General features: G+C 37.4%; 5 protein-coding genes and 1 pseudogene across 5 annotated transcripts; 2 read left to right on the plus strand and 4 right to left on the minus strand.

The window, feature by feature from the left end:
• Window positions 1-437, plus strand: part of LOC141846366 (NDR1/HIN1-like protein 13) — a 727-nt pseudogene extending 290 nt beyond the window's left edge.
• A 2,439-nt stretch (window positions 438-2,876) lies between these two features.
• LOC141846406 (ethylene-responsive transcription factor RAP2-13-like) lies at window positions 2,877-3,990 on the minus strand. The gene has a single exon (XM_074734440.1). The coding sequence runs from the start codon at window positions 3,836-3,838 to the stop codon at window positions 2,972-2,974; it is 867 nt and encodes a 288-aa protein (XP_074590541.1). The 5' UTR covers window positions 3,839-3,990; the 3' UTR covers window positions 2,877-2,971.
• A 2,415-nt stretch (window positions 3,991-6,405) lies between these two features.
• LOC141846246 (uncharacterized) lies at window positions 6,406-9,510 on the minus strand. The gene is made up of 5 exons (XM_074734253.1): window positions 9,117-9,510; window positions 8,090-8,214; window positions 7,462-7,779; window positions 7,211-7,380; window positions 6,406-7,104 (listed from the first exon to the last, which is right to left on the minus strand). Exons 1-5 carry the CDS (start codon window positions 9,375-9,377, stop codon window positions 6,686-6,688), a joined length of 1,293 nt encoding a protein of 430 aa, XP_074590354.1. The 5' UTR covers window positions 9,378-9,510; the 3' UTR covers window positions 6,406-6,685.
• A 1,397-nt stretch (window positions 9,511-10,907) lies between these two features.
• Window positions 10,908-13,546, minus strand: LOC141846297 (pollen-specific protein C13-like). Its single transcript, XM_074734308.1, has 2 exons — window positions 13,322-13,546; window positions 10,908-11,385 (listed from the first exon to the last, which is right to left on the minus strand). The coding sequence occupies exons 1-2, from the start codon at window positions 13,509-13,511 to the stop codon at window positions 11,060-11,062; spliced, it is 516 nt and encodes a 171-aa protein (XP_074590409.1). The 5' UTR covers window positions 13,512-13,546; the 3' UTR covers window positions 10,908-11,059.
• A 2,428-nt stretch (window positions 13,547-15,974) lies between these two features.
• Window positions 15,975-19,363, minus strand: LOC141846444 (UBP1-associated protein 2B-like). The gene is made up of 2 exons (XM_074734490.1): window positions 18,043-19,363; window positions 15,975-16,232 (listed from the first exon to the last, which is right to left on the minus strand). The coding sequence occupies exon 1, from the start codon at window positions 19,314-19,316 to the stop codon at window positions 18,051-18,053; it is 1,266 nt and encodes a 421-aa protein (XP_074590591.1). The 5' UTR covers window positions 19,317-19,363; the 3' UTR covers window positions 15,975-16,232; window positions 18,043-18,050.
• A 1,576-nt stretch (window positions 19,364-20,939) lies between these two features.
• On the plus strand, window positions 20,940-22,444 carry LOC141846340 (uncharacterized). Its single transcript, XM_074734358.1, has 5 exons — window positions 20,940-21,330; window positions 21,409-21,483; window positions 21,585-21,724; window positions 21,950-22,087; window positions 22,150-22,444. The coding sequence occupies exons 1-5, from the start codon at window positions 21,075-21,077 to the stop codon at window positions 22,360-22,362; spliced, it is 822 nt and encodes a 273-aa protein (XP_074590459.1). The 5' UTR covers window positions 20,940-21,074; the 3' UTR covers window positions 22,363-22,444.
• The last annotated feature ends 2 nt before the right edge of the window (window positions 22,445-22,446 follow it).

The raw sequence follows: 22,446 nt of genomic DNA on the forward strand, positions 1-22,446 counted from the left end.
CGTCAACCCCGCCACTCCCGCGTTCTCCGTCAAGTCCTTCTCCGTCAAGGACGCTCCGAAATCAAAAACAGAGTATGTCTTCGTGGTCAGAATCATCAATCCAAGCAACAGAGTGGCCTTGTCATACGCCGCTGGCGGCCGTGCAGTCGCCTCCCACGCCGGCGCAGAGTTCGCCACCGGACCGACCCGGGTTCTTCCAACCGCACGGGAACACGACTGACCTCAAATTGCTTCTCCGGTCGACAAAAATCCCATCGAAGGCATTGAATAAACCTCTTTGGATCAAGTTAAGGGTTGAATTTCCGGTGAAGAGCAAGATCGGCCAGTTGGAGCTGCGGCGCATGAGCTTGGACGTGAAATGCGATGTCAAAGTTTCAGGGTTGGATAAGAAGGGGCGCATCTCCTCGCAGGACTGTAACAACAGTCTTCGTTCGTGAAAATGGCAGATTAAACGGGAAGAAGAAGAAGAATTGCTCTGCTTTTCCTCTGTTTTTTTTCTCTGTACTTCTTCCTGTTTCAGTGAGGGTGCAATTTGAATCAGAGGCATGCATGAATGTGGTGTAAGGATATGTTGCTATTAAATTATGATAACTCAAAATTTTCCTAATTAATTAAATTCTACTGTTTTTCACCACAATATCTATGATAAAGTGCATTATGTGTGTCCCGAGACATAACTGAGTTGGTTATGACGAAACAAACTTGTAGAAGAGAATAAGGGTTTGAATATCGACGAAATCGAGCAATATCTTTCTCCATCGTGATCAACTGTAGTTTCTTGATTTACCTCCTCACAAATGATCGTGGGACCAACCGTATGGGGTCATTAGGATGGCGAATTTCACCTTTTTACAAAAGAAATGCATTATCTGTGCTCCAGGGGATGGACTTGTTAAAGTGGACAAGGGTTGAATTTTGATGAAGTCGAGACAATGTCCTCCATGTAATGGTCAATTGTAATTTTCTGATTTACCTCCTTACAGATGATTGTGGAGTCGACCGTATGAAATCGCTTGGTGACAAATTTTACCTTTTATTGAAGTGCATTATTTGTTCGTCGTTCATCTCCCGAGGATGTCTATTTGGTCAAAGAGTGGCAGGACTTACTACAATGGGACATGAGATCAATTTCTGACGGTCGTCTACAAGATAATCCCATGATTTATCTTCCTTCACTTAACTACAAAAGTGCATGATCTGATCTATTTCATCAATATTTTATTGCTTTTTTATCGAACTTACGATTAGGAATAGGAAGGAATAAAAGTTCAGTAGAAATTGAATTAATCAATTGAACCGATTAAATTTAAAAGTACAATTCGATTAATTTATTTTTTAAATTTATTCGATTCAATTTTAATTTTAAATTTTATAAATTAATTAAATCAAAATATTATATATGAATAGAATGTAACTCGATTGATAAATTAATTTGATTTGATTGTTCAATAATATCAATCGATCACTTGATTGATAAAAAAATTAGGTAATTTAATAATCGACTGAATTAATTAATTTTATAATTTATTTGCTTTTAATGATAAAATTAGATTGATTCGATTTGTAATTTTTTTAATTTAATCGATTTTTATTTTGATCAATTGATTGATTTTGAATTCATTGCTGACGTTACTTGTGATGTTTGTAAGCACAAAGTCACTCGCAGAGCGTAACATAGACGAAGAACGTATAGTATTATTGGTGTAATGGTCAGAGATCGATTTCAAGAGATGATGATCTAAGATAGATTTCGTTATGCATCTAACACCTATGTATCTGAATGAATCCCCTTTCATATTCATGGGATTGATTTTAAGAGGACCGTTGACATAACGAATCTATTTTTTTTTTAAGCACAAAGTCAACTCGATGTAATTATGTCTAGATTCAGGAATCCATGTGCCCAAATAGAGTGAGACCAATCATTTGAGTATCTTTAGCAAATGGTTGACTTTGTGCATGCCAGCCCTCTGATAAATTTAATGATGAAAAACGAAATAAAAGAATGCAGCATTTTGCTGATCAGTGAAACAACATCTACATCCATTTCAAATGAAATGAATATTTTAAAGATTTTCAATTTACTCCAATCCGATAAATAAATCAAGAAAAAAAATCATTCACTCTCAAAATTAATTAAATAATAATAATAAACTAGAAAGATGTTCCAAAAAAATGATAAATCCAAATTAGTCCATTGTATATTTCTGAAGATGATCGATCCGGTCCCATAGAAGTTTCCCACTGATCATCAGGGTAAATCGGGAAGTGCACGTAGCGGCCAGCCCAAATGCCCAACATCCTTTGATTGCGCTCCCTCATTTGGAGGAAAATTCCTACAAATACACCGTAACTGGGGATTGAACCGTAGGTGCTTAGGTGACAACCTGGATGTCCTACTGCGGTACCATTGCCCCGGAGACAGAAAGATGTTTCACAACCTCTATATTAAATGGACTCTGTAAAAATTTTCAGTTGATCATTAAGATAAATTTAAAAAATATTTATATTGAAGTCATTCACATCCATCTCTATAGAATGTTATGCTCCATCTTAGTGTTAAGATCATGAATTTGTTCATCAGATGATAATTCTCGTACTATTTTGTTTATATATTTTTTTTTATCTTTTGAGCATAGTTGAGTTGGTTATGATGGAGCAGAGCTTGTAGAAGAGAATAAGAGTTCGAATATATCATTTTCTTTTCTGTTGTGATCAACTACAACTTCTCGATTTACTTACTCACATCTAGTCATGGATAAAGGGCAAGAGCATTTTTTGCATTTATGATCCTGATCAGACCATGAAAACTTAGTACAGTGCTAGAAAAGTTTCTGTAAATGGAATGAGTTCTGGATTCATTCCTCAAGCGGGGAAGAAGATCAAACAAAGGCCATGCAAATGACTAAAATTCCATTTGCAGTAAGCCGCAAGAACAAGTTGCAGACCAGGAATCAAAGAAGGAAGACGACTAATTGGAAGAGAGGATGGAATCCCAGTCGATCTCCCAAGATGGATACTTTCGCAGCTTAAAGCTCTCTGATTCGTCCCACGGCGCCTCCGTGAAGTCCAAGAGCTGCATCTCCGAGGCGGCCGACGTGCTCGAGGAGCTGTCGTCTCCGTCCGGCGACGGCGAGCTCTTGGATTTGTTTTCCTCCGAGGGCGAGAAGAGTTCGACGGCGGAAGCTGCTGCCGGGGAGGTTTTGCCCTGTCGTTGTCCGCTGGCCAAGCTCTCGCAGACGGCTTTGAGCTTGGCGTCGACCGAGGAGGCAAGCGGCGCGCCGAAGTGCGCTCCGTTTCGCTTGAACTCCGGGAAGTTGAGCCGCGCGGCGTCTCCCCGGAGCTTGAAGGCGGCGCGGTCGTAGGCCATGGCGGCCTCCTCCGCGGTGTCGAAGGTGCCGAGCCAGAGGCGGGTGCGGTTCCGGGGGAGGCGGATCTCCGCCACCCACTTCCCCCAGTGGCGCTGCCGGACGCCGCGGTAGAGCTTGGCCGCGGGCTTCGCCGGCGAGGCTGCTCGCTTCATGGGCTGCGGCCGGGGGCCGAGGAGGCGCGCGGCGGCGCTCGCTTTTCCGGCGGGAGGAAGGCGATCGGGGCGACAGCTGCTAGGGCTCAAAAAGCTAACCGGAACCATGCCAGATCTCAGGGATGAAGCAGGAAAGCAATCAAAGACGGGATTTTGATGCAGAACAGAGGGCGAGGAAAAAGAGAAGGGCACGGGGGAAGTAGAATCAGAGAAGGACGGAGTAGAACCGCCATGAATCAGAGCTTCGAATGCTTCATTTACAGGATCTGATGAGAAGAACTGCACGCGATTGTACACATCTATAGCCGTAGCCATGTCTGCTCTATTGAATCAAAATCAAATCTTTAGCTCAAAGAGAATTCGGGAAGAAGGGGGATCAAGCTCTGGTTCTTCAGGGAAGAAAGGAATGAAATGCCAACTGAGAGCTCGATAGAGTTCAGAGGAAGAAGAAGAGGAATATTCGGAGGATCTTTGTGGCCTACCAAGTTGTGAGTTATTTAGGGGTGCGTAGGGTAGTTATATAGGCATATAGCTCATGTTCATCGCCCAATCACCAGATGCCAAGTGCCCACTCCTGTAGAGATTACTGGCACCTGCCGGTGGCACTACCCCCAGGTGCCAGTTGATGGGAGAGACCTGGTGCTTTGTTTTAGGGTTAGGTTTTGAGCCAAACCTGTGGGTTTATTTCTTCTTTAAAAATTGACCTTTCTTGGATTAGGAAAATAGAATTGGTGTAACTAAGGGTTGTTTACCTCATCCAATGAAGAGGAGAAAAACACAAGTAGTGATAGTTTTCGAAAGCCGTCTCTTATTTGAGTCGGTCGAGAATCAACCAAGAGACGACAATGTCGATAGTGTGATCGTCAGTTATTTATCATCATCGAATCGGTAAAGAGTAAGTAGAGAGATCTCTAATGTTCCTCTTCGAGATCAACATTGTAGCAATGGATTGAATGGGTGAATGAATCCCCAATTTACTCATTTTCATTATGAGCACACAGACAATGTTGTAGGGTGCAATAGTAGAAGGCAATCAAACGAGCATATTACGATAATTTTTCCTCCCTTCTCTCCCTAGAGGCCCGCAACATAAACAAGTTGAATGAAGTTCGAATAGACCGAATCCAAATACGCATACACATTGTTTATTTATATATTCTTGATTGTCATTGGCTCTTATCATAGCACCATAAATTAAGACTTAAACAGAGTTTTACCTAGTAAATAATCTTTAAAAACTACTAACTTCAAAGCATGTAGTCAATTTTTAAAGCCCAAGACAATGGGTACAATTGGAGCTCACATGCATCTTAACTTTGTTGATTGGGTACATTAGGAATCTTGGAGCTCCATAGGAGTTTGGAACTTTGCTTTGTCCTTTTCCCTATCAATCTCAGTCTAAAGGACAACTTATGCCCTAAGCTCCCGCAAATGCGAAATCGTAAAAATGAATCTATTATACATAATTTTATTCTGCATTAAACTGAGACTATTTCTATAACTCAAATATGTGCCCACTAAGTCATATGACAATAACTTGATCGTTATACCAAAGCTCCTCTTCAATTCCTATAGAAAATTTTTATTTACCATCAAGATAAATCCAAAAAATGCTCATGTTGAGATAGACCCGTCAATTTGATTTGGACTTGTTGAATCGACTCACTCTGTCAAATAATTTAAGTGGATTAGATTAAAATTTTATTAATACATTTTAAGTTGGATTCAAATGAGCGGCCTGCCTAAGCTCACCACCCACGTGGATAGGCTAGTGGCGAGCTTGGGTTGAGATAACTTATTTTTTTAAAAATAATTAAATTAAAGTAGAAAATTAGCTAGTGAACTTGACCCATCTAAACTACAATTCAAATTTAAAAATTTCAACTTAACCTATTTAAATTGTAATCCAAATTTAAAATTTTTAATATTTTTATATTTTTTGACAGACTCGTGAGTTGACCCATTTAACCCACCTTGAATTGGATTGGAGATTTTCCAATCCACCAAATTGATGGGTCGATCCATCTCGCTCCACCATATGATAGATTTCTGACGATTAACTTGCCTCATCATGAGTTAGTCCATTTGGTAGTTCTATGTTGAGACCACCGACTACCAACCTCCATAATCGATCTATCACTTAGATCATCATGCTCCATTTAAATATTAAAATCATAGGCCACAACCCGACCGCTCTACCAAGTGATAGCCTGATCTATTTAGATAATCGTACTTCGTGCTACTTTCTATAATTTCCCCCTCCAAATAAAGTATATATGTGTACGCTCCAGTCGAAAATCAAATCGTGACACTACAGAGAATCCACCAATGATCCTATACTTTTACAATAATTTATCACTTGGAAGCTTTAATCATTGAAAGGAAGTTACATAGTCTACATGCATCCCCCTAACCAATCCCCATCATGAGTGATCACAAAGCAGAAGATAAACACTAAGCAGGAGACATTATCACTTCGATTGCTTCAACACTTTGCAAATAACTTTCATGAATCATGTTTTATGCATGAAAGGAAAAAAAAACACTTGAAATAAAAGTAAATGTATGGGGGACATGGCACGGTTTGATAGGTCTCATCAAATATAAATATATAAGATGAACATGGGAGATTCCATCATTGTACATCACTAAATAAACAAACCTGAACAAATGAAGCTGCACCAGGTTGGCCTTCCCCATGCGATGCCTGGCTGATACTTTCAATAGTTTCCAGGAAGTGAGAAAAGCCAGTCCAGAATAGTAGATATACTGATCAACAATTTTCTTATCATCTACATAATCACAATAATCAAGGTAATAGAGTTAGGATCATCTGAGTTAATCGAATCAGGCAAAATAATAACATCAGAAAAGCATATCCAGAATCAGGCAAAGAGCAGCTATAGTTTTATCTTCCTTCCATGCTCACAGTTCACATACAAAAAAGACACTTATTATCTACACTTCAAATACTTCAAGGATGGAATCTATAAGGAGAGCAATCAGATGGTTGAAAAACAAACTATAAATATTTGCTTTTGTGATCATACACATCAAAGTGCTGAAAGAGGAGGGGCTTAAAAATAGGTATATAGTTTTCTTGTGAAGAAACATTATCTTCAAGGTCGCTGATCACCCATGGCAAAAGTTATTGACCACAAGTTATCTGCTAGAGTAAAGAGACATTTGCGCTGAGCAAGTGCTAATAAAGGTGTCTGCAAGCATGTGTCGGATCTCGTCGAAGTCATTTTCGGCCTTTTCATCGTTACTGAGCCAAGATGAGACACATAGGTCAACAATGTCTTTAGCACTATTAGCAGTAGAAACCCCTTTGAATTTATTGGGCGGCAGAAACCTCATGATTTTCTCCATACTAGTATTGGAAGGATCCTCTGCAAAGTTCAGAAGGATATCTTTTGTCGCGTTGCACCAAATTGGTCGAGCCACCTTCAAGAACCTATAGATAGATATGAGTGGGAGTCTAACACTCCCCAGATCAGATTCATCATGACCCCCTCTTCCATGATAATCAGATCCTCCAATCTTTATAAGCTCATGAGTATCAGCCAACTCGCCATATCCTACAGTAGATTAAGAAAATGACAAGTCATCTAACATCAACCAAATATAGTGATAATCCATTAAAAAAACAAACTAAGAACAACGAAGCCAAGTTCCATACTGTACCAGAAGCCTTCCCATCACTTCTATATACCTCCATGGCATGAAGACCAGCAGCCTTCAAGCTTCTGATAACAGCAATTGGATTTTTCAAAGCCCATGGATGGGCCAAAGCAGAAATACCCCCAGTGCGATGAATCAATTGCAGCACTTCCTCAGCAGATGGTTCAGTTCCTCTGAACAATAGACAGACAATTAAATAGAATATCTTTAAACATTTTGAATATCTATTCTTTTTTAGGAGCTCAAATTCTTACAAAGCATAAGCAGGTCCACCATCGTAAAGATATCTATTAAAAGCTTCTCTCAAATTCTCAACATGGCCAGCTTCAACCATTGCTCTAGCAATATGTACTCGTCCTGGAGCAACACCTTCCCCTGTTATTTTGGCGACATGTTCCCACTTAATAGGAACTTTTAACTTAGCTAGCTTCAACAACATATTCTTTGCACGGTCATACCGTCCATCTCTGATATTTGACAACATATTATCCAGATCCTCATACCTAGAAGGCCCTGAGCTTCCATAGTATGCAAGGATATGGACAGGTTCACCAATTCCTGGTTCTTCCCTTCTGTCATTCATACACAAAATAAGAAAGTGTGGCCTTAATGGATGAACTTCTTTGTGAAATGAAATCAATTTGGTTTCCAAAAATTCCTTTTCTTCATAGCTAAAAAATGCAACATAAATCACATGGACAAACCTTTGACCATTGCTAAATCTAACAAGGTATAAACCACTTGACAAAGTGTCATTGTAGCTTTCAAATGATTTCTCTGGAATTTCTTTAGTAAGCTTTTATTTGTAGCAAGTTCCATGCACAATTCCTTTCCCACGACCATACTCAAAATGACTACAATTGATAGGACCAAAATAATTACCTGGGAGAGCAGACAGCACTTATCTCAACACCAGGAATTATCCTTATTCCATACTTCTGGGCTGCTTGCATAGCCTCTGATATACCAGCCATTGTATCATGGTCAGTAAGGGCAAGAACGTTCACCTGCTCTAAATACAGAATTACATAATCATGTTTGATTTCAATGACTATTGCCAGATGTATTAAAAATGACAAGAAGATAATAATAAATGGTGAAAATAAATTGAAGCAAAAAATCTTCCTCGACTAAAAGCTGGCATCAAAATTCCTAATAGAAATTTAGAGTATAAGTGTTCTTGCATACGAACTAAGAACTAAGAAGAACAAGGCATTCTAATCACTAACAGAATAATAGGCTTAATGAGGTTAGTATGGGGCATTGGTCAATACTAGTAGACTTTACAATCTCATCACCTGAGTTACAGCAATCAAGAGACATTTCCTTATGGCACCAAGGCATGTCTATCATGTATGAAAAACATAAAATACCCAAGGAAAAAGAAAAAGATGATCATTGAGAATAACATGCTGGTAGAGGATACAAACAATATTGAAGTGGTTGTCAGAATCTAATCAAATTCAAACTTATAAGCAATCAGAGGGTGACATTATGGTAAACAAAGAAAAAGAAAGATACGGCAATACATTCCATAGAAATTATAGCTTATCTGAAACAATTTGGGCAGAAGTGCTGCAATATTAAATTAGCGTAATGAACAAGGTATGTGACAGAATTTGACGTTCAAAGATAGGCAGGAACAAAAGGTTAGGTTCAGATCAAACTAACTGAAGTGGTGAACTTATCCAGAATTACCCTCATCCATTGCTGAAACATAATAACAAAGCCTAAAAGATGATTACCAGAAGAAATAGACCTTCTATACAATAGTAACCGTGCGACACTAAATCGCCACAGACGAGAAAATACTTCACTAAGTCAACAATCAGATCGACGATCCACAAAGCAAAAACAAAAAAACAAAAACGCAGCAAGGAGCTCAGAAGAGAACGGTAAGGAATCCCACCCCATTTCGATGGGCTCGCTCCACCAGAGCAGCCGGGGAGAGGAAGCCGTCGCTGCGGTCGGAGTGGCAGTGGAGCTCGAAAACAACGGGATCGGTGATTTTGCGCGGCACCGGCGGCAAGAAGCCTTGGTCGTCGTCGTCGTCGTCGGACGGGTCACGGAAGACCCAATCGTGGACGTAGCTCAGCGCCAGTCCCTGCTCGCCGCCCATGATCTTCCCCTTGTGCTTCTTGATCTTCTTCTCCTTCCTCTTGTTCCCCATGAGCAGAGGAACGGAAGATGCTTGCCCTAGAGACACGCAGGAGATCCCGAGTTTCGACGAAGCGCTGCGACCCCGAGGCGAAGCCACGCCCACGCCCTCTAATTTTGTTTGCTACTGTTTACATGCTGAGATTCGGGAGGACGGAAGAGGAAGGAAGAGAGAGGATAGCGAGACAAATAAAATCGTAACCATCTGTCCGTGTTTACTTGGTCGGCAAATAAATATATTATCTTATTTTTAGTAATAATAATAATAATTAAACAAAATCTGTAATTAAAATTTAAATAGATTAATAAATAAATTTATTTATAAATTATTGGATAAAAATCAAAATACATTTTTTTATTAGAATCATCGAGACGCCTTAGATAATTACTGTAGCTAATTACTATACTACAGTGTTACTGATCAAAATAAAATATTTATATTATAATATTATTGATTAAAATGAATTATTTATGCAGTAGCAATTATAATTTATAATTTATATAATATCATATTATTAATATTTATCAAAATTAAAATATTTTTGTTGTGATATCTAAAATTGATATACAAAGAAATTGTCACCTGTTATAGAAACTTTAAAATCAACCATTAGAAGCAGATAGCAAAAATATTAGTAGTCGTCAATTTGAATTGAGTAATAATATATAGCATAAAAAATTGTAGCATGACACACTTAATGTAAGTAGGTCCCATTGACATGCAGTGAGATCCATATCCATGCATTGAGTCATACTACATTCATGTTACAATTTTCATGCTAGGTTTATCATTATTCATTTTAAAATATATCTAAGTAGATTAATTCGTCTGGGTCCACGATCTGCACAGTTCAACTCGCAATGGACTTGAGTTGACTTGGCCCACGAGTTAAGAAACCTATTTTTTTCTAAAATTTAAATAAAAATAAAAAATTTAATAGATTTATGGACTTAATACATCTCATCCACAATCAAATTTAAAATTTTAAATATTTTATATATATATATATTTTTAAATTTTTGATATATAGACTTAACCTACTTAATTTGTAATTTAAATATAAAAATTTCATCTTTTTATATATCTATATATAACCTACTTAATCTACAACTTAAATATAAAAATTTCATCTTTTTATATATCTATATATATTATTTTTTTAATAGATTTATGAATTGACCCACTTAATTACAATCCATTTTCAATTCTCTATTTAAACATAAAAATTTCATCTTTTTATATATCTATAGATATTATTTTTTAATAGATTTATGAATTGACCCACTTAATTGCAATCCATTTTCAGAATGACGAATGCCCAGGATATAATTGAATTGGTTAATATGGGACCTTCTCATAATGATCAATTATAATTTCTTCATTTACCTCTTAATCATGATACCGATTACCGACCATAAAAATCCACTAAAAACCACTAAGAAAATAGATTCCAACTTATGTTGAAATGATGAAGAGAATGATGAATGTCAATCCACCATATAATGAATTTTTAATGATTGATCGATCCCGTGATTTAATCCGTTTGACTGCAATAGCAATAGCCATAGATTCTTCATAAAGACATTAGACACAAGCAGTGCATGTCATATTTAATAGAGTTCCAGAACGGGGCTACTGCAGCATTAGTAGCACATGAAAAAAGAAATAGCTTAGAGATAAACACAGCAATTTATCTAGACTTCATTTTGCTCATAGGTCTTCATCAGCTCGGCGCAAGCAGGCAAGGGGCTGTCTTTCTGGAACCCAAGTGCATTGGCGTATCGGATGTCTGAAGCGATGCCATTGTTGCGGCTGAGGAAGACGCGAGCCCTCTCACGCCCCTGGAGTGCAGTCTTGCAGTTGTTCACTGGGCTGCTGACGATAGTAGATTCACAAATCTCATGCTCGTGCTCATCGGCAACTACAATTTTGTAGGTACCCGTGTGGTCGGTCGTGCCATCGAAACTGCATGTCTTTGCACCGGTGGTTTTCGATCGGCATTCAACCCTCACCTTTGCGCCTGCAAAGCATAAAGTCACATGAAGCTTAGTTGTAATTGTACCATTTTGCATGATTGTAAAACCTAAACTGAGAATAAACCATGTCTACTACTTTATTCTTCCTCCCAAACTCAATATCTTCAAAGAACGTTGCAATTCCGTCTCAAAGATTGTCTTTACTTTGGGATCATAAAACTTATAGCCCCGTGATCGCTCAGAATATCCAATAAAGTAACTACTTACTGTTCTGGAGTTCAATTTCATTTCATGAGGTCTGTACGGGCTAGCCTCAGCCGGACATCCCCAAATATGAAAATGTTTTAGACTTGACTTTCGCTTTGTCCAAAACTCAAAAGATGTTTTGGTAGCTGCTTTAGTGGATACTCAATTTAGGATGTAAGCTGAGATCTTTAATGCTTCTCCTCAAAGTGACTGGTAAAGTTGAATGGCTAATCATACTCTATACCATATCTTTAAGAATCCGATTTCGTCGTTCAGCTACACCATTCATGCCTGGTGAGCCTGGCATGGTGTACTGTGGGACAATTCCACACTCCTCTAGGTATTGAGCAAAAGGTCTTGGACGTTGTTCACCTGAACCATCATATCTACCGTAATCATCAATGAATGATACAAAATATTATTGATCATTCCAAGAAGGTGTTGAAAATTATCCACAAACATCTGTATGTATCAATTCCAATACTTCTAGCTCTATATGCACCCTCTTTCTTTCTTTTAGTCTGTTTGCCCTTAATGCATTCAAAACTATTAGAGTGCTCCAAGGTATGTTCATCGGCAAGTTAGGAACGGAGAGGTTTTCGTCTAGACAGGGACTCATACTACATTAACAATCTGGTGTTACTTGGCAATCTGTATCTCAAGAGAACAAGTAATAAGACAAGTCAAGAATGAATTCCTTTTTCTGATTTTGCTTTAGGTGCAACCACCATACAAGCATCTAATGATCTACGATGCCCATTATCGATTTAATACAAGCAGAAATGCTGCCCCCTATCATGCAATTTGCATTACTGAAATGCAAGTAAGATCTCACTTGGCAACTAGGATACAATCCAGTGCCTCATTCTTTGCTCTCCTCTCCTGTAATGGTCCAGCTTCTTCCATCACACTACCTGATATTTCTATAAATTCAGAAAGGATTTTATCGTGGCTGGATCGGTAGCCTAAGAGGAACCTCCATAGAAACCCTATAAAGAGCCCCTCATAGTAGCTCAGAAACCTGACCCTCACTTGTACAGAGCTGAGATCTATGATAGCAAATACTACCATGGTGTGGCAGATAAATTACAAATCCGAACAAGCTATAGAATGCCTACAGTTGCATGAAAATAATTTCTTTTGCTACAGTTTGACTTATCAGACATGATGGCTTGTTTATCTTCAAACCCAGAGATCCAATTCATATTTTGACCCTTAGAGATGTTGACAACTACCCTTGCATTAGTTCTTTGACCGTTAGCTAGATCCCTTTGATTTCAATACCAGGCGACAGTTTTCTATTACCTCGCATATATAAGCTAAGTAGGTTTATCCTAAATTTTCAAACCCTAAATCACCGGACAGCACCATTGCTAGACCATGCTATGCAAACAATTTATAATAATAGTCAACATCAGTCAATTGTCAGAGAAAAAAAATGCAAATGTTTGTAACCATGTTTCTTTTTCAATAGATCTATGGACCAAGTAATCAAACTGAACGAAAATGAAGTGATTTCAGAATATCTCGCGACTACATTTCCTGATCTGTCCAACAAGAACCAACATCAAATCAAGAAACCATACACGGAGCAAAATCACAAACCCCTGGTTCGACGGCTAAAAACACACGCAGATCCGGACTAAGCTATGATCTAATGCCCTAAATCCATTAGAAAGAAGAAGAAAAGATGGAACGCTCTAGATCGCGTTGCGGGGGAAACTTAACGCTCACCTTGGATGTAGGTCGACATCGGCGTCTCGAACCCGGCTTGGCAAGTGTCGCAGAAGACGCGGCCCTGGACGACGAACGGCTTCATAGAGGCAGAGATGTCACGAGCGGCGAGAGCGATCGCCGGGAGGACGCACACCACCGCCAGAACGGCGACGGCGCCCGAGAATCCCGAGATGAGACGCCTTGCCATGATCGTGGTAGCGATGGAGATCGAAGAGACGAACGGAAGTCGAAGGAGACGAGTGACAGTAACCTCGAAGTTATAGCCGTAACGTTGGATCTCGTCACTCGCTCGCGTTAGAAATACAGCTCACCTCAACGACCAAATGTGGTTATGTGGACACCTTCCGAAGATGTTCCGCCTGTTTCCCAGTAGGCGGTGAGCTGAGTCGCGGTTACGGGATCCGTGTAATTAGTAGAGGACGCGGTGTGCAGCTGGCGTCGGTGGATCACGTGCGTAGGCAATTAGGCCGCGACACCCGGCAATGGTTCCGGTAAACTTACCGCCAATTCAGAAGCTTTGGTATATATTTTTGGAAAAAAAATAAATTTGAATGGTCACATAAATGTCTTTTTTTATATATAAAAATTTTTATCATAATTTTTATTTTAAAAATATCTTTACTTATATCAGTTACTTACGATTTACCATCACAATACATAACAACTCCGATTAACTTATATATGATAAAAAAATATTTTATTTTAGTTAAAATTATTATATATTATTATATTAAAATATTCTTTATCAATTTATAACTGTATCAATTTTATTTTAACTTAATCAAAATCATTTGAAAATTTTTAATATGTACAGTTACATTATTATAATAATACTACATTAACTATTACCATATTATAATAATTAATCAAGTTCATTCAAACTTATACATATTTAAATATTTATCCCTAATGAAATTTAAATCATAATTCTCTTAATATAATTTTTTTATTATAATTATCACATTTTATAGTAGATCGAAACTTGCGCTTTATTTGAGAGAAAATGAGAAAAAGAAAAGGAGAGGATAAATAAAGGAAACAAAAAGTTTCAACTTTGCTGTTTCATATTCATGAATCATTAAAAAAAATAAATTAAAAAATATTTTATTCTAATTTTATCTTTATTTTAAAATATTAATTTTTTCATCTTTGCACTATTGCACCTCACACAACGCGCGTTGTCACCGTTCAGTATCCAATCGCTCACACTTCACAACGTTACCATCAACTCTCATCATAAATCTTTTCGAGAATAAAATTTAAAAAGAAAGAGACAAATAATCCTAATCTTTTTATTCTACTTCAATGATAGAGACTTATCCAAAAAACATACTATCTATTTTAAAATTTTCTATATCCCAACTTTTATATGCAATATTGATAAAATTTTACAATTTCTTATACGTCTTCTATATACATTGTCCTCTTTAAAAATAAAAATATTTTTATAATTTTATATATTTAATATTTATTCTTTTTCTTTTTCTCACAAATAAACTAACACATATTACATATTCCTTCCCATTCTCAAGACCGTCTTAATTTTTTTTAAAGAAAAAAAGCAGCTTTTAGAATGTGGACCATTGTTTTCATAGCAATAAAATGTTATAATAAACAAAAAGATAGGAGACCATGTGATCTACTTAAATATTATATTAAATGAGAAATAACAACTAGCAAGAATTGGAAGCACGGCAAGAATCAACGCATAATCTTTCAATATTAAAAAACAATTATTTATACATTTCATAAAAGCAACAAAGGAACAAATTCCCACTCCAATGTTGTTTCCAGCATTCAAAACTAGTTGGGATCGTAACAAGATCCAATTCAAGTGATGGAAAAAAAAATGAAAAACTTACAGAAATGTCATGTCAGCTTAACAATTATCATTAAAGTTGTAAATTCAAACTACACCTTCATCAAAATGGAGATTTCCACAAGTTTCATCAAAGTTGAATGCAAGAAATCACTCCAAAAATCTTAAACTTTTCATTTTCCTACTTAATCAACATGTTCAGGCCTGCTTATCAGTGAAACAAATTTAATTTTTAACCTTTAGCACATAAACACACTGAACATCTTCTAGATAGCTACAACAAAAATATAGAGGTTAAGTTTAGCTCCAATTCACTACTTATTGCTCAATAAATAATCCAATGAAAGGACACTGATGCACAAAGCTCCCACAAATATAGAATTCCGACAAAGAATCAATTGTACATAATCTTACCTTACTTTGTAAGAAATTGTTTCCGACACTCAAGTTCACACGATAATAACTTTACCATTGTACCAAAGCTCCCCTTAGAATAATCCAATGAAACAAATTTAAAAAAAAAAGCATTGTACAACATGAGGAAGAAATACAATCCAAACAATGAGTGACTACAACACCAACTAGTTGGTTTGTTGTTAGATATGTCTACATTTCCTTCTATGCTATAAAAGTTGTAATTCAGTCAAATCAGATGTTGGAATATATAAAAATCATTAACAGTAAAAAGGAATATAAATCGCAATTTAAAATAAATAATATGAAAAGTCAGCTATATAATGAAGAGAAGAATTCATGACAATTTAACTCCAACAAAACAACTAAAAGTATAAGAAAAATTTTATATCACAATAAAAAAAATATATAGGAAAATTTAAAATCAAAACATAGCATTAGCAATTTCAAGCTAGAATACTGTCTGGCAAATGCTTAAAGATCAGTTGTAGAAAAAACAAAATAGCTGAGCAATACTGGAAAATAAGAAAACTCAAGTTTCACAGAACTAAAGAAAACAATATAGAACGGGCACCAAAGTTCAACCTAAAGACATTCAAAATAACATCAGCCATGTAGACACCAGTGGAAATCTTGTAAATTTTGAACCTCTCTGGTGGATATTTCTCCTTGCATCTGCAAATAAAGGTCTCATACACGTTAACACCAAAATTTGACATAAATGTTTTTCAAACCAATGAATAACAATTCTAAGATCCTGTTGTGGCATTGTGCAAGCTGCAATAATTTAGTTTAGTTGTTAATGTGCAGCCATCTTAAAAGAATTCAAAACAGAATACTCAAAATTCCCAAAAGGCACTCTTGGGTTTCAATTTTTCACAGCAGGTGCCTCTCCTCTCACTTGTTTCTTTGCTTCCCAAATATGAAATATCCCATCAAGCAATATTGAACTTAAAATTTTTCAATGGACCAAATGAACTCAATATTACAAAATAAGAAGAAGGTGGCCGGCAAGGCTCTAGGCATGAAGCAGATAGGCATGTGAGATAATAGACAAATATGTTAGAGGGAAGTGAGGACAAATTTTATGCTGCTATCATTATGCTGCATAGTAACAGTAGAGGATACAGAGGAGGTGAGAGGGAGATGTTGGGCTTTACAGTTTAAACTGACCGAATTGATTTGTTTGATTCTGTTTGAAAGCTTATTGGTTTCGATTTTGGTTCATTTCCTAGTTGGAAATTCTCACACTTATTAATCCAGTTGCATCTGAAAATCTTCTACTAAATTGATAAATTGAACCATACCCATCCCCCCTAGGGAGAGGGGAGAGGGGAGAGGGAGAGGGGAGAGAGGAGCATTAGTTGGAGAAGATAAACATAAAAATATACAACTATGGTAAGTCAATAACATATCTGCATCCTACATAGTAATCTAGCTAACCAATTACTAATCAACCAAAACTGGTTAAATAAGACTACATCTTAACTTGCCAATGGTGATTTTTTATGTGCTTGTGTTTGATGCAATTAGCAAATTATTTCTCCAACCAGCATATACTTTATCAAGACTATAACATGCACAAACAAGTAAATGTGGGAAATAGTTCATGCGTGCAAGTGGCTCTACTAGGCAGGACCATGCTAACTTCCGTAAAGGGCAGCACAGTGCATGAAGCTCCTGTTAATGCGAGATCCCAAGAAAGGATCTATTGTACACAATCTTACCCTGCTTTGTAAAAGGTTGTTTCCGATACTCAAACTCATGACCTATAGGTCACACGGCAGCAACTTTACTATCGCAACAAGGCTCCCCTTCAAATTCCCTAAATTATAGAAATAACAAAAATATATAGATCTAGGAGTCAAATAAAGAGAGTGACAATGACACTAGGACCAAAACAATTGTTTCATGCTCATTAAAAATTAGCAAGCGTGAAAAAAGATTAGCCATCAGAAGGATGTGAAGATTGTTAGGTTCCAAAATAGCCAATAGAAGTTGGATGTTAAAATGTTAAGGAAGAAACTTAAACTTAATTGAAAAGCTACATAGATATAAGTGTATAGTAAGGATCTATGGCAATGAATCTTTAATAATTCATGAAAATCGAGGTAACAGAAGAAATTGACTAGGATGAAATTGCCAATATCATAGCCAAATATTTAATACAAAAGCTTTGCTGTATTCTGCATGTTAGTATGTTAGGCTTGGTTTACACTCACCCATGTTACATAAGATAACATTATATCTATTGGAAGAAGGTCTCACCATCATCCAACACAGCAGAATCAAAATGAAATATAGTAGTCTCAATTATCAAAAATTCATGAAATGCCATTGTGCTCCTAACAGGATGAAATATATCGAGGTAAATTAAAATGAATGTTTCCTAATATAATGATAATTACCAAAGCATTAAAAATATGGATAGGAAAACAGGATACAGTACATCAAAATGATTTCGATCGGCAAAGAAATATTGTACCATAAGTGTCAAGAAAATCCTCCAGAAGGGTTGCTAGGACCCATGGATGATGCCTGCCCGAACATCAAGGCTTTATATGATTGTAAAACTTGAAGATCTGCCAACGCCTGAGAATTGTAATCACCCACAAATGAAGAAGCTCCACTCCCCGTTGCTGCTACTCCAATCTGTTGACCCTGATACGGAAGCAAATCGGCTGTGGGTTTCAGAGCGGCAGCAGCAACTGTCGGATTAAGAACAGCGGCTGCTAAAAGCGGGTTCTGCCCTAGTAGAACACTGTAAGCCGCAGGGTTCTGGTTGTACAGAGCAATGTTCTGTGCAGCAGCCACGGCTGCCAATACAGATTGCGGCGTTGCAGCCGGAGCAGAAGCAGCAACTGCCGGATTGGGAGCTAAAGCCGGTGCCTTTCCCTTCTGCTGTCCATGCTCGATAGCCAGTCGGCAGTGCAGCTGGTGACCCTCAAATACCTTGTGCGGTTCCTCGAGTGCTCTCCTCGCCCCTTCATGGGTTTTATAAACAAAGATGGCGTAACCCCTCGATTTACCTGTGATCATATCAAAGCCAAAAGGGCCCGTCTCAATTTCCCCGAACTGGGAGAAGAACGCCTTGAGCTTATCAGGAGCGGCGTCTGTGTGGACGTTGCTGATGTAAACCTTCCGCCCGGAAGTGTCCCCTCCGCTGGAAGCAGCGGGAGGGCCGATGGACGCGAGCTGGCAATGGGTCAGGCGGTTCTTTATCTTCTTCTCGGGGTCCTTAAGGGCATTGATTGCTCCGGCACGGGTGCGAAAGAGGACGAAGGCGTAGCCCTTGCAACGGCCGGTGGTCTTATCTACGACTACATTGCAGTCCTCGACGGCGCCGAATGACTCGAAGGCATGAATCAGGGTCTCGCGGGTGGTGTCCCAGCCGATTCCATGGACGAAGACATTGCGGTGGGAGACGTTCTGGTCCGCCGCGGAGCGGATGTTGGCGAGGAAAGGCGCATCGTCGGCGACAGCATCGATGAGGAAGCCGATGAGCTGATCCTTGTCGAAAGGCATGAGAAGGCGGCAAATCTGATCAGGCGAAGAGGTAGAGACAATGGATTCTTCTCCGCCGCCACCAAGAAGAACGGGATCATACTGATCCGCAACGTAGTTACCGGTGGGCAAAGCCCGCTGCTGCTGCTGCTGCTCCTCCTCCTCCTCCTCCTCCTCTTCCTTCTGCATCTGGAGCTTACGCCTCTTATTGCTGCGGTTGTTTCTAGGAATCTTCTCAGCTAGCGTCTTCTCCATGTCGGACCGACCTATCAGAGGATTAGGGTTAGGGTTTATGCGCGGCAGAGGATTGTAAAGGAGGATGTCCGAGTTGACTCAAACGAGTGACTGAACCGATGTCAAAGCAAATTGATGGGGCCCAATATCGGACCCATACCGTCGAGTGCAAATTAATCGAATGGAGTTTTTGGGACCGTTTAAAAATATTTAATTTATATTTAAAATTATCAAATTCGACAGAGCTTTCATAATAATCTATTCAATTGTTCATAAACTACTTAGAATTAAACTTGAACTCTAATTATTTTTAAATAATTTTAATTTAAATATATTTTTAAAAATCTGAATAAATTTAAATTATTTTTGATTCGGTATGGAATTAAGATTGAAATAATTTGAATTGAACTTGAGTTTAAATTTTATTTTAAATTGAGCTCAAGTAAAAATTGTTGTATTTTTTATTTTTAGATTTAAAAAATTGTTTTTTTAAAACAATTTGAATCGAATTTGAGTTTAAATTTTATTTTAAACCAAGTTCAAATTAAAATTATTTATATTTTTAACTTTGGAATTGACCATTTCAAAAAATATTTAATTTATTTTTAAAATTATCAAATTTGAACGGAGCTTAAATATGTTTTTTTAATCCAATTCGAATTCATAATAATTTATTCAATTATTCATAATTTACTTAATTATTAAATAGAACTCTAATTATTTTTAAATACTTTTAAATTAAATATTTTTAAAAAATCTGAATAAATTTAAATGGAATTCAAATTTAAGTCGATTCAAAGCTCAAATTAAGATTGGAACAATTTGAATCTAATTTGAATTCAAATTTTATTTTAAACCGAGCTCAATTAAAATTATTTGTATTTTTGACTTTTGAATTCAATTCTAAGTCATTTTTTATTTTGCTCATTGGAACAATTCTAACTGAACTTAAGTTTAAATTTTATTTTAAATAATTCAAATATTATTTATATATTTTTCAAACTCAAATATCAAATATTAATTTTTTAAACTACTCAAATATCTAATATTTTAATACTATTGTTCTACTGAATGAACAATCAATTTAAAATTGAACAAATAAAATTAAATAAATCAAAATTAATTAAATTAATTTATTTTAAACAAATCAAATCGATTTCACTGACATAAAATCAATTAATTCGGTGAGTTATCAATTTTTTATAAGTCAACTAATCATCAATTGATTGATTTTGAAAGTATAATTCATCAATCAATTTGCATATTTATTATTCGATTTAGATATATCAATCGATTATTTACACTATAACAAATCAAACCTACTTAACTTTGCTATCAAAATTAAATAAATCAAACTAATATAAAATTAATTAATTTGATAAGTTATTAATTTTTTTATAAGTCAATTTCATTAATCGAGTTGCATATTTATTATTATCAATCGATTATTTATATTGTAACAATTGATTAATAATTCGATTTAATTAATTTATAAAATTTAAAATCGAAATGAGCTAAATAAATCGAAGAAAAAAAAGTAATATTTTTATAAAAAAGAACCTGCAAGAACAGAAACAGCAAACAGTCTTTCGGACGAGTGATTTGGTAGCACGCAAGAAGTCGCTCTCGAGCGATGCAGTCCTCTCTTTTTCCCGAAGACCGATCTCCGGAAGCAACTTCTCTCCCGATTCTTTCCACAAATCGAAACCCTAGTTCGGAATTTGATCCTCAGTTCTCCCTTTCCTCCCCCCTCTTCACCGATTTCCCCCTCCTTTCAGGATGAGCAATCTGAGGGCGATCTGCCGCCCCTACGCCACCATCACTTCGATCTGCAGCTACAGAGGCCAAGGAGGCCTAGCATTCTCGCCCTCCGCCCGGAAGCCTAACCTCCGGATCCCGTCGCCCTGCCATGCTTCCTCGCCGTTCGTGCTCGAGGACCACGCCAGGATGGGGCCGGCGTCGCGCGCCAGTTCCCGGCGGACGCTCACCAGGGTCTCTAACTGGAAATCGGAAAAATCTCCATACGAAACCCTCGGTAATATTCTCAAAGATTACTTTTTTTTTCCTCATGGATTCTATGTGTTTCTGATGGTGGATATCTTTCGACTTGAAGAGCTGGAGAGGGATGCTGATGAAGAGAACATAAAGGCTGCTTACAGAAGATTGGCCAAGTTCTATCACCCAGATGGTACCCCTTTCACCTCTATCATTTACAAATGAGATGACAAACAGTTTGAATTTCCCAACTTGTCTTCTTATTTGTCTTACTATTTCTCTTCTCTTCTGAAGTCTATGATGGAAGAGGAACCCTCGAGCGAGGAGAAACAGCTGAAGCTCGATTTATCAAAATCCAAGCTGCTTATGAACTTCTAATAGATGAAGGAAAAAGAAGGCAATACGACAAAGATCACCGGGTCAATCCTATGAAGGTATGCATTGCATAGTAAAGTTGAATTGTTAGAGAAACATGACCATTATCTTGATTCAAACTGAGTGTTATCATCAATTCTTGTTCATGGAAGTACTGTAAGAAGATTGTATCTGAATGAGTGGAAGGCATTCTCGCCATGAAGTTCAATTTTGCGAATTTGGAGAATGAGGAGTGAATTTGTTTCTTCCAGCCTAATGAAAATTTTATTGTTTGCATTTATCAGGCTTCTCAGGCATGGATGGAGTGGCTGATGAAAAAGCGAAAAGCATTTGATCAGCGAGGAGATATGGCAATTGCTGCTTGGGCTGAACAACAGCAGCGCGAGATGAACCTCCGAGCGCGGCGGCTCTCCCGATCTAAGGTTTGTAAGAACATAAAAGCGACATGTTTATGATCAAACACACTACGATGTCGGTTTTTCAGATTGATCCTGATGAAGAGAGGAAGATACTAGCGAGGGAAAAGAAGGCGTCGATGGAGTATCTCTCCAGCACCCTGAAGAGACACACACTGGTGTTGAGGAAGAGAGATTTGATGCGGAAAAAGGCAGAGGAAGACAAGAAAAGGGTGATCACTCAACTTCTAGCTGCAGAAGGTCTTGAACTCGACACAGATGATGATGATGAAGCTGTATGAATTGAATTGTTTTTCCCCATCATATGGAAATTTGTTGTACATAAACTATTCGATTAAGATATCAACTCTTTTATCATTCAAATT

Source organism: Curcuma longa, chromosome 15, assembly GCF_044706935.1.
Source record: "Curcuma longa cultivar G26 ecotype Majalengka, Jawa Barat chromosome 15, ITB_CL_G26_1.1, whole genome shotgun sequence".
Taxonomy (NCBI): Eukaryota; Viridiplantae; Streptophyta; class Magnoliopsida; order Zingiberales; family Zingiberaceae; genus Curcuma; species Curcuma longa.

Bases quoted from the DNA above. Each gene is read 5' to 3' on its own strand.
- LOC141846246 (XM_074734253.1), bottom strand. From the start codon at position 9,377: ATGGGGAACAAGAGGAAGGAGAAGAAGATCAAGAAGCACAAGGGGAAG. The intron at 8,215-9,116 runs GTGGGATTCCTT...TATTTAGAGCAG, and splicing joins AGCGAGCCCATCGAAATGGG to GTGAACGTTCTTGCCCTTAC. The intron at 7,381-7,461 runs GTAAGAATTTGA...TCTATTGTTCAG, and splicing joins GGTGGACCTGCTTATGCTTT to AGGAACTGAACCATCTGCTG.
- LOC141846406 (XM_074734440.1), bottom strand. From the start codon at position 3,838: ATGGCTACGGCTATAGATGTGTACAATCGCGTGCAGTTCTTCTCATCA.
- LOC141846297 (XM_074734308.1), bottom strand. From the start codon at position 13,511: ATGGCAAGGCGTCTCATCTCGGGATTCTCGGGCGCCGTCGCCGTTCTG. The intron at 11,386-13,321 runs GTGAGCGTTAAG...TATGCTTTGCAG, and splicing joins GATGTCGACCTACATCCAAG to GCGCAAAGGTGAGGGTTGAA.
- LOC141846444 (XM_074734490.1), bottom strand. From the start codon at position 19,316: ATGGAGAAGACGCTAGCTGAGAAGATTCCTAGAAACAACCGCAGCAAT.
- LOC141846340 (XM_074734358.1), top strand. From the start codon at position 21,075: ATGAGCAATCTGAGGGCGATCTGCCGCCCCTACGCCACCATCACTTCG. The intron at 21,331-21,408 runs GTAATATTCTCA...TTCGACTTGAAG, and splicing joins ATCTCCATACGAAACCCTCG to AGCTGGAGAGGGATGCTGAT. The intron at 22,088-22,149 runs GTTTGTAAGAAC...TCGGTTTTTCAG, and splicing joins GGCGGCTCTCCCGATCTAAG to ATTGATCCTGATGAAGAGAG.